The sequence below is a fragment of the Neomonachus schauinslandi genome, chromosome 7 (genome assembly GCF_002201575.2).
Source record: "Neomonachus schauinslandi chromosome 7, ASM220157v2, whole genome shotgun sequence".
Lineage (NCBI taxonomy): Eukaryota > Metazoa > Chordata > Mammalia > Carnivora > Phocidae > Neomonachus > Neomonachus schauinslandi.
Window position 1 is genome coordinate 114,636,240 of NC_058409.1, and position 15,630 is coordinate 114,651,869.

General features: G+C 36.0%; 1 protein-coding gene across 2 annotated transcripts in view; it reads right to left on the reverse strand.

The window, feature by feature from the left end:
- PARP8 (poly(ADP-ribose) polymerase family member 8) overlaps positions 1-15,630 on the reverse strand; it is a 171,364-nt gene that overhangs the window by 22,080 nt on the left and 133,654 nt on the right. The window contains exons 15-17 of one of the 2 annotated variants that reach the window (XM_044916919.1): positions 11,320-11,412; positions 3,455-3,580; positions 1,931-1,996 (exon numbers count right to left, since the gene is read on the reverse strand). In XM_044916919.1, the coding sequence (XP_044772854.1) occupies positions 1,931-1,996; positions 3,455-3,580; positions 11,320-11,412 (285 nt within the window). The remainder of the gene's footprint in view (positions 1-1,930; positions 1,997-3,454; positions 3,581-11,319; positions 11,413-15,630) is intronic. The other variant, XM_044916920.1, reaches the window with a different exon arrangement.

Below are 15,630 nucleotides of genomic sequence, written 5' to 3' on the forward strand. Positions count from 1 at the left end.
GTCCTCGAATTAAATCTCTCTCGCCACCTTTAACAAGTGTCAGGTGCTGTCTCTTTTTGATGAGGACTCTTTTTAACTTTTAACAAACATTAAAGCAAAACTTGTAAGAGCTACTACTCAGGCTCATATCTGAAGGTACTGACTTAGGTGCAGAGAAAACTGGACAAAACTTGCATAAGAAGAGCCCTTCTTTTCAAAGTATTTAATGGAATTTATCCAGACAATTAACCTTTTCATAGAACAAAAGGCAATCTGTCTGTGATAACTTGCGTCTATCTATAGGGTAGTACCTTCTAGAAAATAGGACAGTATAATGTTATATTTATTTGGAGAGGTGTAAAGGATTTGATGCAATAAAACCTGGCAGCATCCCTGTGGAGTGCAGACTGGAAGGGGGTGCAGTGTTACTATTTACCATCTTGACAGTGAAGAAGCTAAGTGTCAAGCAATTAAGCAACTTGCCCAAGGTCACAGGCCACATCATTGATGAGCAAATTATACAACACACGCCTCTGACTTCCTAGGCTGACTGACACTCAATCGTCTCCACTGCCTTCTATTAAAATAGCTTACACATGACCCAGAATAACGGAAGAAAATTTTGGCAGAGGGCTGATCCAGAGTCAGAATTTTGTAGCTATTTTTATCCGAGAATGATCTGGGTCTAGGGTATATAGTATGATAAATACCCTATTATCACCAAAGTCTTTGGTGACTAAAAATATTTACTTAACTTTGTGTAAGCCATTGGAATAGGTTCGTTTTTCCCCCTAAGTGGAAATGTATTTCATTGTTTTCTTTTCCTTATACAAATAATAATATTTGTTTGAAGAGGAATTCAGGTAATAGAGAAGAGTATGGGCATGGAAAAACAACGAGCAAGGATGATGGTTTTTAAGCAAATGATATAACTTGTGAATTAAGGATCTCTTCGTTTAAATTGTCTGACACACATTATTTGTTGAACAAGTGGATGAATATTTGACTACATGGAATAAATAACTATCAAAAGACTCAAAACTCAAATTTGGGAATGTAAAAAGGTACTCTGGGAGCACATTTTCAAATACACTAGGGGTGATGGCAGGGGTGAAGGGAGGAGTGACAGAGAAGCTTTGCGGGCCTCAAGACTGAAGGAATCCAATACTCTCTCCCCAAAGACAGAAAGGACCCAGGGTAATACCCAGGATAAGCCTCCTGGGTGTCTAGGGCAGTGCAAGCCTTGAAACCGCCATACATATGTAAACCAAACCCATAATGTGTGTTGTTGTCAATTATGGATTATTAATTTCTACTTATCATGATGAGTTTTAAGCCTCTCTCCAAATCTTTGGCAGTGGAAAGGCCTCAAAAATCCAATAGCATGTGCTTTGAGAAGAGCTGGACTACAGCCCAGTGATATGTTAGACTTTCATAATAAACCGCAATCCTTGCTCATCAAACACCTCACCAAGCCTCCCTAAAGGGCTAAAAATATAAACTCATACTCTCGGGGAGGCTAGTGTCCTCCAAAGTTGTTTTGAGATTCTATTTGATAGAATATTTGTTTTTATTTTGACATTAAAATAGTGTGTTAAAATTACTACCATTAATTAAAATGGACAGTCTAGAAAGATGGTACCAGATTTAACCTTTGCTTTAAGATATTCTGACACACCACCACACACTCCAATTGTTGGAGAAATCATTAGGATTATAATCATTCAATTACCCTCCAAAAGTCAAAGTGGTAGTCCACCAGTACACTGATGTAATTTAATCAAAACATCCTAGTACAACACAATTTTAATTTTTGACATATTTTAATTATACTCCCATCTAATAGAAAAATCTACATTTCACTACATAGCCAGTACTCTCAGACATTTTTAAAATATGATTTTACTCAAGCAAAACTGAACTGTACAAGACCACAAGATGATACACTTACTTGTGTCATTTCTCTAATAGAAGTTATGCTATCCAGTGCTTTCATTACTCGATCATAGTTCTTCTTCTGTTTGAATGGAAAAAAAAAAAACAGTATTCACTATAAGCCTTTGCAAGCCTACGTGTTACTGGAGAAACATATTTTCCCTGTACATGGATTTCCCATCAGAGTCGATTTGAAAGCAGTGACTGGGTTGTGTCCATAAAAGGGAAGGCTTTAATAAGATGATTCTAGGATGTAGGATATATAACTGAGTTAGAGGGAAGTAAAAAGAAAACAATGCCAATCCTAATATAAGTACATAAAATCATGTTTAGTCTATAGGGGGAGAACTATAAATATAAAAAAGATATTGTGCTCTTGATTCTTTGTGTCACCAAAAAGATTAAGCCATGATGAATAAAGTAAGAACAGAATCCTTCTAAAATACAAAAATCCACTTTAAGTCTTATAATATCATTTTGCTTTTATTTTCTTTTGATTGAAAGATTGTTACCAAAAGAGTATGACTAGTGAGTGTATCAATGACACCACACACTTAACTGATAATTCATCTTTTTTTTTTTTTTTAAGATTTTATTTATTTGACAGAGAGACACAGCGAGAGAGGGAACACAAGCAGGCGGAGTGGGAGAGGGAGAAGCAGGCTTCCCGTGGAGCAGGGAGCCCGATGCGGGGCTCAATCCCAGGACCCTGGGACCATCACCTGAGCCAAGGGCAGACGCTTAATGACTGAGCCACCCAGGCGCCCCTGAAATTCACCTTTAAGTATACTCTAACTATGTGTACTCTTGCCACTTATGAAGGAAGGAAAGGTTTTCCAAGGACATTTTATATAGCCATTGTGTCTACAAAATGATTTCAAGATGGATAGTAAGAGAAACTAAGGCAATTTTAGCTCTCATGCAATTTGAAAATTCTGCTATTTCAGAAGGATTCTGCCTCATCTCCACAAATATTTATAAAACTGTTTTCTCAAGGAATGCCACTTGATCGACAATATGGACTGAACTTTCACTAATCTTCAGGTAACTAGGGAAAAGGCAAGGGATGATTAAGTAAAAATGAAAAAGAAAGCAAAAATCAGTCCTTTTACCCACAACCCTTAAAATTACCACGAGGTTACATTAAGCTAGACTCTCAAAACTATATAATGAAATTAATCATATCAATCATTACTACCTAGTTTATTACTGCTATTTACCTGCCTTTCATGCAGATGGGATGTGTGAAGATTGCAATTTGAGAGGATGAAATGGGTCTAGTTTCATAAAGATGAAGTCCTGAAAGTGATTTTAAAAGATGAAAGGACAGGGGAAATAATAGGATATGGGAAAGACTGAAGGAGGCAGTAAATAGAGTTTGTGGGAAAAGAACGGTATTTATTAAATGGATAGAGTCCACCACGGGTCAGAGATGGGCCTGATGAGGGAGTGAGTGAGACGGAAAGAGGGAAGCTGGCAGCTCTAAAATCTCAGCTGCTGTTACAGGGGGCGGGAGGGGCGTATGAGGAGAAGTACTCACCCTGGGGTTGAAGGCCAGCATCTGAGGATCGTTAGGATCCACCACAGAAGGATATGGCTCGAAAATGACAACTTTTCTAGGAGATTCCAGTGCAGACCTACACATGGATACTAGTAGATCTACCACCTTGAAACACATACATAAGAGAGTTAGCATCCTTCGCGATTCAGCGCGTGCTTTGCCACTGCTCCTCGCGCTCGTGGTTGCGGAAGTTAAGTAGGAAAATCTCAAAACCGCTACCAACTTTGCGGCTTCAGACCACAGTTGACCAAACCTGACCATTAACTTCAAATGACTGACATGTGTGCTTCCCATAACGTCCTAGTATCTATTTGTCATGAACTCTCTACTATGCTCTCACATTGCTCTAGGTTCTATGGCAGACATGCACAAGAAAAAGAGGTCCTCTCTTTCATGGAATTTACATTCTAATGGAGAAGATGCATAACCAAATAATCAGTTAAATATATGCTCAGATACATTTCTGGTAGTGTTGAATGCTGTAAAGTTTAAGCAGGTGTTAGAGACTAAGGCAATAGGGAGTGCTGTTTCAGAGTGGCTAGGAAGGTGGTGATACTTCAACAGAGACCAGAGTGAAGACAGAGAGCGAGATAGAGCTCTGGGAGAAACTATTCCAGGTGATGGAACTGCAAATTCAGGAGATGAGTCTGACGTGTTCCAAGAACAGTAAAGCTCCTGACACCATCTTACTTCTTCCTACTCTCTGCCTCAGGCCATTCATGACCTTTGGTATGCTAAATATGATGGCTTTATTCCTATGTTCTTCTGTGACCTCTTAACAATTTACTAAGAGGCAGTGTCATTTAACGGTTAGGAGCAAAGCCCCCCTTCTCCAGTTCCCAAAACAATACGCTTCTGGCAAGTCAATCGAGAAAACGGACACTGTCTAAATGGAGGGAGCGCGCCCGAACGGACACATTGACATGTGAAGATAGGGGACATCATAAGGAAAGCAGTGGACTTAATCTTTATAGAGAAAAATATTTCTAGGAAGCTTTTAGACAGGCATTTAAAAAATGTAGAGTAAGAGTAAAACAATTTTTGATTCTTGTGGTTCATGGGAGGGGCACTGTGACCTAATGACCATGCGCTCACTATGTTGTGTGTATACTCACAAAACACATCCACCCAATCACAGCATCCAGAACTTCCAGTGACCTAAAATAATCAGCAACACTCAAGCCATTGGGCATATGATCTATAAGAAACCCTTCCTGAAGTACACAGACATACACCCCACAAGACTCACTCAGAAAACAGTAGAACTGAAAGAGCTACTATGTTTCCAACACACTACACCATTTATGTGTGTGTGTGTGTGTGTGTGTGTGTGTGGTTTCCAAGCAATATATATAATAAAGACATAATAAAATCCTTTTTGTCTTCTGCACCCTCACTTACACTCCTTCTACCCCAGACAGATGCACTTTAACCTAGACACAAATTGTTTTTGGCATTTTCTGGTCTCTCAATAAAAGAAAAATCCAAATAAAAACTCCTGAAAAAGAATAATCAGTAAAATAAAACAGCCTTTTCTGGAACTCTGGCGGTGGGGAGGGAATTGGTACTATCTTATAAAAATTTTTAAGAATTAAAAGTCACAGTATGCAAATGAAGTGTTAGAAAAGTTCATGCCCTTTGCTTTAATAAAGGGTCAAATGATCTTTGATAAGGGTACTAAAACCACTCAGTGGAAAAGAATAGCTTTTTCTATGAATGACGGTGGGAAAACTGGATATCCATATGAAAAAAAAAAATGAAGCTGGACTTTTATCTTACGCCATACACAAAAATTAACTCAAAATGGAATAAAGACCTAAACATAAGACCTTAAACTATAAAATTCCCACAAGAAAACATGAGGGAAAAACTTCATGACATTGGACTTGGCAATGATTTCTTGGCTTGACACCAAAGCACAAACAATAAAAGCAAAAATAGACAAATGGGACTACATCAAACTTAAAAACTTTGGTGCATCAAAGGACACAATCAACAGAGTGAAATGGTATGGGATGGGAGAAAATATTTGCAAATCAGATATCTGAAAGCGGGTTAATATCCAGAATATATAAAGAATTCCTACAACTCAACAAGAAGAAATCAAATAATTTGATTTAAAAATGGGCAAAAAACCCAGATAAGCAATTCATTAAAGAAGACATACAGATGGCCAACAGCACATGAAAAGATGCTCAACATTATTAGTCATCAGAGAAATGCAAATCAAAACCATAATGAGATATCACCTCACAACCATTAGGATTGCTACTATCAAAAAACAAAAACCAAAACCAGAAAATAACAAGTGTTGAGCACATGAAGAAACTGGAGCCTCTGTGCACTGCTGATGGAATTATAAATTTGTGCATCTGCTACAGAAAACACTATGGAAGCCCCTCAAGAAGTTAATAATAGAACTTCCATATGATCCTGCTGGAAGTGACAATCCCACTTCTGGATATATATCCACAATAATTCAAAGAAGGGTCTTAAAGACCTATTTGCATACCCATGTTTACAGCAGCATTATTCACAAGAGCCAAGAGATGGAGGCAACCAAAATGTCCATTGACAGTTGAATGGATAAAGAAGATGTGGTATTTTTACATTTTGAAAATTTTGAAAAATTATTCAGCCTAAAAAAGGAAAATTCCATCACATGCTACAACATCGCATCGATAAACCTTGAGGACATTATGCTAAGTGAAATAAACCGGTATAAAATAAACCACAAAAAGACAAATACTGTAAGAGTCCCCCAAGAGGTATTTAAAGTAGTCAAATTCATAGAAACAGAAAGTAGAATGGTGATTACCAGGGCTGGAGGAAGGGGGCTACATAAGGGGAGTTGTTTAATGGGTATAGAGTTTCAGTTCTGCAAGATGAAAAAGTTATGGAAATCTGTTTCATGACAAGTTGAATATTGTAAACACTACTGAACTGTATGCTTAAAAAAGGGTTAAGATATAGTAAATTTTATGTTACGTTTTTTATCACAAGAATAAAGATACAAATAGATACAATAGTAATAACCTGAACAATGTATCCCTTTCAATCAAATATTTATTAAACACCTTGTGCCAGAAGCATCAAAACAATCAAAACTACCAAAAATTATATGCGTTCTTCTGCCAATAATTTCATCATTGGAGTCAAGTAAACTATAATGAAATAACAGACATAGGGGGTAGAGAATTCAATTAGAATATTTCTGCTAAATAGATGTTCTAAGCCAACTTAAAAGAAATAGCGTTAACTACCACAGCAAAATCTCATGCTGTCCACCAAAGCCTCCTACTTCTTGCTTCCCAGGTAGAGAGCTATTGACGGGAGGCAGCTGCTCTGCGTGCGACATTTCCACCCCTTTTGTCTACGTAAGGCTGCGTGATTAGTTTTAACCAATGGAATTGGATCGGCAGTGGAAAAGGGTGGAGTTGATGAATAAACAGGTGCACCTTCTTCGCTTTTATCTCTGCCTCTGCTGTATGCCATGTACCTAAGATAGCAGAGCCACACAATGGAATGGGTCCAGTTAACTCAATCATCACACAGAAAGCTGCCCAACAAACATTCTAACTGGACGGTTGTGGGAGCAAGAAGTTAAAATGTGTATCATCTTAAGCCACTGTAATTTTATGATTTATCTGTTACAGAAGTTAGCAGGCAGAATTTCTGAACAAGAAAAGGTCTGTATAACACTGTTTGGATTTGTATTCATTTGCACGTTAATTCTTCCATGGAGTAAAATGTCTACTTAAAAAAAATAAAACATAACGAACGACTATGCTTTTTTTTTTACCCCAAATCATGTATTTCCCCACTCCCAGCATTTTAAATGATTCTTTTTTTTTTTTAAAGATTTTATTTATTTATTTGACTGAGAGAGAGACAGTGAGAGCGGGAACACAAGCAGGGGGAAGGAGTGGGAAAGGGAGAAGCAGGCTTCCCTCTGAGCAGTGGGACCAATGTGGGGCTCGATCCCAGAACCCTGGGATCATGACCTGAGCCAAAGGCAGATAGATGCTTAACGACTGAGCCACCCCGGTGCCCTCCCCCACTTTTTTAAAGTAGGCTCCACGCCCAGAACGGAGCCCAACAAGGGGCTTGAACTCACGACCCTGAGATCAAGACCTAAGCTGAGATCAAGAGTCTGATGCTTAACTGAGTCACCCAGGTGCCCCAAAATGAAAGATTCTTAATGGAATCTTAGCACATAATGGTGAGTGCTATAGTCAGCAACTTCCAGACATCTTTCTTCTTACACTGAATAATATAATTGAAGAAGCAATCTGGAGGCTAAGATACTTAGGATAGAGAAATACAGAATTCAAACAATGGGAATTAGGCCATTTGATGAGTGAGAAAAGGTCAGTGGGTTTATAGAATCACATGCTTCCAAAGGCCATTATATACAATCCATCTGGTAGAGCAAGACTCTCAACCGTCCCCTGCAGGTAAGGAAGACCCTGGAGCACTTGCAAATGAGAAAATTCAGGTCCAGGTGAGTAAGAAAGGCAAGTGCAGGAGTGGCCTACAGATATATAATGTATTCTGGAAAACAGGTGAATTTAAAATTGAAGATCAATGGCTTTCAAACATTTCAATATTGATCCCTTTTTTTTCTAAATAAAATCTTATATGAGCGCTGTGAATTGTGTAAGACTATTGAATCACAGACCTGTACCTCTGAAACAAATAATACATTATATGTTAAAAGAAAAAAAAAAAAAGAAGAAGATGATAGCAGGAAGGGAAGAACGAAGGGGGGGAAATCATCGGAGGTGGAGACGAACCATGAGAGACTATGGACTCTGAGACAAACAAACTGAGGGTTCCAGAGGGGAGGGGGGTGGGGGGACGGGTTAGCCTGGTGATGAGTATTAAAGAGGGCACGTACTGCATGGAGCACTGGGTGTTATACGCAAACAATGAATCATGGAACACTACATCAAAAACTAATGATGTAATGTATGGTGATTAACATAACATAATAATAAAAAAATAAAATAAAAATAATAAATAAATAAATAAAATCTTATATGAAAGCTCAACACAAATAAATAAAACGGAGCTGTTTTGGTTGAAACAGTATATGGGGGCTTGGAATTCTAGCTGCTGAGACACTCTCATCCCAGTCCAGCCTCCTGCAGTGTCCATTTAAGGACGGTTCTTGCAACCTCAGAGAACCACTTAAAATGCAGGAGTCAACAGATGCACCAGGATTACTGAGATACAGTTTCTTTCTGTCTAGAAAGAGAATCAGTTTCCCATGTAATCTTTAGAATTATAACCAGAATATTGTGTACTTGCTTTAAAGTAGTGAAAAGAATATTCTGCTTCAGAGAGAATCACTAAATTGATATGATCGAGTAATTGTGTTTTGTAACTATCATTATAAAATCCAAAATTAACTTCTCTTTAACAACCATTATTTTTTGAGAGGTATCTATAATAAGCGGGGGGGGAAAAAGCACCTAATATTCTGTCAATCTAGCCTACTGTTAGCATGATGTTCATTTTCCTTCTAATTATTTCTTAGTTCCAGGCTCTAACTCCTTCCCTTTTCACATCGTCTGAGGGACAATTTACATCCACTAAAATGCACAGATGTTAACTTTACCACTTGAAGAATTTTATATATATATATATATATATTATATATATATATAAGATATATATTATATAATATATAAATATATATAATGTATATAATATATACATATATAATACATATATACCCACATACCTATTCATGTATGTATATTCACAAACATACACACAGCTGTGTAAAGCTTAATCATTTTTACATAGCTATGTTTCAGTGTATGTGCTGCTGAATCGAGCACTTCAAATAGCTATAAACAGCATATATTTAAGTATCTTTTTTTTTTTTGAGCAGTATTAGTTCCAATTGATGAGAAAAACTTCCACATTTCAAAAAAAAAGGAAGGAAAGGAAAAAGATCCACCATGGTCAGATACATTTGAGAAACCCTCCAAGTACTGGCTACTTATTTTCTTAGTTTCAGGGATTCTGAGAGCCTTTAATATGCAAATATGTGCATGTTAGCTGTAGGGGCGATATTAAGCCATATTTCTGAAATTTAATCATGGAATCTTTTTTCCACATTACATATGATCAATGCTATACTGTTTGTATTATTGTTCATTTATAATTCATCATATCATAACTGTTTTCCTTAATATTTCTTCAAGTGGATGTACCTCCATTTAGGTAATCAGTGAAATGATTAGGTTAACAGGATGTATGTACATCCACGAGGTCTGTGCTAGTCTATATTAACTGCTGTACTTTCATCTGGAGTAATGCCTGTTAATTCTAGACATTCGATACTTATTGAACGAATGTCTGGTTTTTTTGGGTTTTTTTTTTAGATTTTTTTTTTTTTAATTTATTTGAGAGAGAGAGAGAGAGAGAGAGAGAAACAGCATGAGAGGGGAGAGGGTCAGAGGGAGAAGCAGGCTCCCCGCTGAGCCGGGAGCCCAATGTGGGACTCGATCCCAGGACTCCAGGACCATGACCTGAGCCGAAGGCAGTCGCTTAACCAACTGAGCCACCCAGGCGCCCGAACGAATGTCTGTTTTATAGTCATTTTCCCCCACCCATCTTTGCAAATTTCCTAAGTAACAGACTGGTAATTCTCTTCACAATTAGCTTCCTGTTGATTTTAGTAAAGCTGAATATTTTCTTATGTTTCTTTACTAACTATATTTGTGAATCGTGTGTTCATTTCCTCTATTAATGTTATAGTCCTCTTGTTTTTCTTTTCAAGTTTTATGTGCTTTTATACAATTATGTTTGAGGCAAAACAAATTTTCTCATACTTAGCTCTTAACATTCACTATTTTTTCAAGTAAAAAACATGAAGTATGTATTTCAAAACTCTTCATTAAGCCATTAGGAATTTGTTTTACACACAGTGTAAAGGGCTAAGCTGATTTTCTCCCCCATGTTGCAGGTCATTTCTTCCCACCTCACTTACTAAATCATTTTAATTTTACAATGTGACATGATACTTCCTTTGAAGTCTATTAAATATATTTATAATTAGATCTCTTTGGGGGATTATCTGCCATTCTATTCTTTGCCAGGACTGCATTTTTTTAAAAATATAGGATTGCATAATATGTTTTTGTATATGGTCGGTCTAGCCTCCCTTAATTAGCATTCTTTTCTTTTTTTTTATGTTTTCTCTGATTTTTTTTCTTATAAATTTATTAGGAAGTTAGGTTCCATAAATAAATTTTAAAAAAGCAATTGAAATTTTGATGGAATTCATGAAGTAAATTCTGGCATCTTTAGAATTTATTTTTTCCTTCCAGAAACATGGAATGCTTCTCTACTTCCAAGTTGTTTCATTCGTTTTTATATTTTTCTTCCTATGTCATAAACACTGCTCTTGCAAAATTGGATGCTTTTCCTTATATGTTCGGCCCTTTATCTTTTCACCTAAGTTTGAAAAATAAATTGACTTCCATTTTATGGCATTATAACTTTACAAATAAATTTTACATAATGCATGTGCAAGGGTTTCAATATTTCAACTTCACCATGACAGAATCACAGTTATTTTTCAAACACAAGAAAGTTGGCTTAATTTCTTCCCTCGCCCAACTGCCAAATGACAAAACACTCACTAGATACAGATAGCAAAATTCAGTTTCCAGCTAAAAAAAAAGAATCAAATGCCAGCTTGCTTTTTAATCTAATGTCAAACTATCAAAAATGTGTCCAAAAGAAGAGTAGACTGATGGTAACTAGTGGATCAGAATAAATTTTTCAAATCAAAATCAGGACTAATTAGCACTGTGTGCTCCTACCTGAGCTCCGGTTGCTATCTCATCAGCAGCTTCGTTCATTACTCCCAGGGTTTGAAAAGCAAACACACACAGCTCTCGCTCACACACAGTGGGCTACAAAAGAAAGGGCAATCAGTTACAACAGTTTTTTCCATTTCCCAATTCCTAAATTAATTTTATGACATTCCATTAAATATCTAAAAAAAAAAAAATGTGAAGTTTCAGAATGTTAAAAAGAAAGGAATCATAGGACCCTATTTAACAAAAGTTAAATTTCTAAATTTGGGTAACAATTCAGGAAAATAATCATCTAGTGATACGGAGTCACAAATACAAGAAATTCATTTCAAATAGTTGTAGGTGCTTGCACTTAGAATTTTTAGCAATAGATGGAAAATCCATCTCTCCTACTTAATACACATTTGTAGCTGAGATGTATTAAAAAAAAAGCAGACACCTAAGCTGGTGATATACTAAAAAATGAGGTTAAACCCAACAGCTGTGTAAAACAAATATATCAAGAAGAATTCCACTTTTTCCTAGGTAATTTTCTTTGGAAGGAATAGCATGATTCTGCTTACTTGCTACCCAGCTCTTGAAAGATTGGTTTTGTTGCAAAGACTTTTGACTTCAATAACCTCCTGAAGTCAACAGCGCTGAAATATACACTCTGCAATTGCTCTGGGAGACTTCTCATCTTTCACATCTAATACAGTGTCATCTGTCTGATTTATCTTATCTCCCGAGTTACGTTGCATTAGGTAGCTGATGAAGCCTGACACGATACAACCCACGGTGCCGCTGCCTAGCAGACAAAAGGCATTTTGTTAGTGCCACTGCTCCTACGCTCACTCATTTCCGAGGACTTAGTCTAGTGCTTAACCAGTGGGAAGTATGGTCCTTTATGGTCCATCCTTCATGTTCAGAATGGGCCCATACGGTGGCTTTGTGGACAGAAGCATGACCGATCACAAACATTTCTGGTTGATGTTTCCCAAAGAGAATTTTAGGAAAAAATCAACTGATACATCCCTTTGTCCACCTTAAAAGGGCAGTTTGATTACATTTCAGAAACATCAGGAAAAACTACCTACGAGAGGAAATTAATTGCAGAAAGCCCTTCACCCAGACTCAAGCTATATACACACTGCTATATATAGACAGCTATACTTAGAGCAGACTGTTCAATTTCTGCTTATTCTTTTCTTAAGTGTTTAACCTATTTTTAATATTCTATTTTTTTGTGTTTATCTATGTGCATGTATGTCTCAACCTCAATTTTCCCCAGGGACATTGGTTGTTTCTTTTGTTCAATTTCTGGGAGCATGATATGGTCTGAAATAATAAGAGCAATCATTTATTGTACCTTTACCACAGCGACAAACACTATATTGGTGTATAGCGGACCTGTATACAAAAAGAATCCACGGAGAAGATAAACCATGGAAATCATAAAGGGCCCTAAGAATTTATTCATGTACCAGCTACCCAACAACCTTCACTGAGGAAGTAAACAGGGACACAGAAGGTATTTTATTTTTAATACTACTCTCGTCAAATAACCATACATTTTTTGTGAATAAAATCCATCAATCCCAAAGGAATAATAGGATAAAGCTTATTCAGTGTATACAAGTAATAACTGATTTTATTTTTTCATTTGAACTTTGGCAATCAATTATACTTATTTGTGATCATCCAAATATATATGTATGTATGTACATATGTACGTGTATATTCACAAACAGATTCCAGGGAATGTTTTAAAACAATAGAAACTATCTTTTACAGTACCAAGTTGTTGCTTTAAACAATGGAAATTAAAATGAAATAAAATATCTCACACTCCACTAGATTGGATGGATAAATTTTTAAGATTTTAATATAGGAAAAATGTCTAAGACTGAAGAAAAAATAGAATATTCTTACATATCTCTATCACACTTTGTCCCCAATCTTAAGTATTCATGTGCCACCCCGATTTTGTTTCAAATAATTTTTACCAATTTCACCCTGACCTCCTACTTTTTTTTTTTTTATCTTGGTTAACAAATGAGCAACATTTCAATGCTTTCTTCTGTATTTCCATTTCATCCTCTTCCCAGACCTGATTATATTCAAATCTCCAAATCACATGGACTTGCCAACTGACCTATTACTTTTTTTTTTTTTAAGGATTTTATTTATTCATTTGAGACAGAGAGATACAGAAAGAGAGAAAGCATGAGCAGGGGGAGACGGAGGGGGGAAGCAGACTCCTCGCTGAGCCAGGAGCCCAACGTGGCTCCCAGGACCCGGAGACCATGACCTGAGCTGAAGGCAGACGCTAACCATCTGAGCCACCCAGGTGCCCCTGACCCATTACTTTAAATAGTAAACATACATTCCTAAAGATAAAGCTATGGCTTGATTACTTTATGGACACTTCTTTTCTTTCCTTCATCTTTTTGGTTGAAATGTATAAGGCTGATTTATAGGAATATACGGTTACTGCAACTATTTGAAGAAGGAAATCAGGTACCCTAGAAAACTTTGGGGGGAAAAGGGCAATTTTGCTACCACACTAAAAAATTAGAAATACACATTACATTCTTATAATTTTATCTTCCCTTTTTTAAATAGCAAATATAGAGGTAGTAATATGGTGATTAATTTATATGCTATATTAACACCAAACTAGGTAAATACTAGTGAATCTTTAAAATAACAATTCTGTATCTATTGCTCATTTTTACTAGAAAGTTCAAGACAGTATTTGAGATGTAAATCAACTTAATTTTGAGATAAACATTTACAAACTAGATTTTGTAAACTTTTGACCCTCCCTTCTCCCATGTTTACCCACATTTTATTGGAGAAGTTGAAAATGTCAACACAAGATAGCACACGAAAACAAAGTTCTCAAATCATATTAAGCAATCAAGATTAGATGTCTCATTGCTCACAGAAAGGATATCTTATTCAAAAAAGAGAAACCTAATCATTCTTCCCTAATGAAACATAAGTAATTATATTGTGGGTTAGTGTTCTCCCATGTTAGCTGACTCTCAGCTAATCCCCCACCCCCAACATATTCTGCTATTACTATACTAATTTATACAGAAAGCTCTAGCATCAATTAAAAATAGAACGTAGGTGGGTCACCTGGCTGGCTCAGTTGGTAGAGCATGCAACTCTTGATCTTGAGGTTGTGAGTTCAAGCCCCACATTGAATGTGGAGATTACTTAAATAAATGAATGAATGAGTGAATAATAACATATACCCCCAATTTTTTTAAGTATTAAAAAAAGAGAACATAGTCATTTAATAGCTATTACTGGATAAATGTAATGATGTGTCTTACTACACATAATTTAATACAAAGCATATATGCCTAAATATAACCAAATGTGTACATCATTTATGAATTCATTTTTTAGTTTACAATCAATAAGTCTCAATTTGTAAAATATTACCAATTCTTAATGTTATTGTATTGTCCTCAAGCAATTAGTTCCTATAATTTGAACTGTAAAACCATGACAAGTCCCTCTTGCCATTCTACATACATAATTTTTTTGCAATATAATATTCATTATGCACCATTTGAACACAAGGATAACTTTATATGTCCCTAAGATTTATTTTAGAAGTTTTAAAGCCAAGACAAATACATTTTAAATTTTAGTTGAATCAAAACCATTTAAATGTGTGCGATGAAAACGTATTTCAAAAATGGTGAAGCCCTAAAGAATATTTTAGAAACTAACTGCATTTTAGAAACTTTGTGTCTTCAATGAATTTAAATTACTTCCTACTAAAAACAGAAATGGTAAAACTCAAGAGAATCTAGCTATGTACTTATATATAGCATGGTGTAGGTGAGAGGTTTTCAAACCTTTTCTGCCATGCTCTTTCCGTTCAAACAAAATTTTTCATGTAAGCCCAATATATAGAACAGATAAAAAGTGGTGATTGTTCCAATGGGGGCAGATGCGCAGTTCAGTTTTCCTGTCTGTAAAACAGGGATAAAAAAATCACATCTAGCGAACCAGGTTGATAAGAAGACCAAGAAAGAGAACCAAGTAAGATAAGGTTTAGAAAATCTCCCTGAGGTATACAGAGCTGTTTAAATATTAACAATATTAGGTAACTTGGATAAGCTATACCTTCTACTTGTTTTAACCCAATGTGTATACAAAAATAAGTGTTTAATAAAAATTTTCATTAAAGCTTATTATGAAATCGTAGTTTTATTTTCATATCCATAGTTTATTGAAACCCTTAATTTATTGTTAAAATTGTTCTTGCTAAAAGAGAAATGAGCAATGTAAATAAAATTCATAATTAAA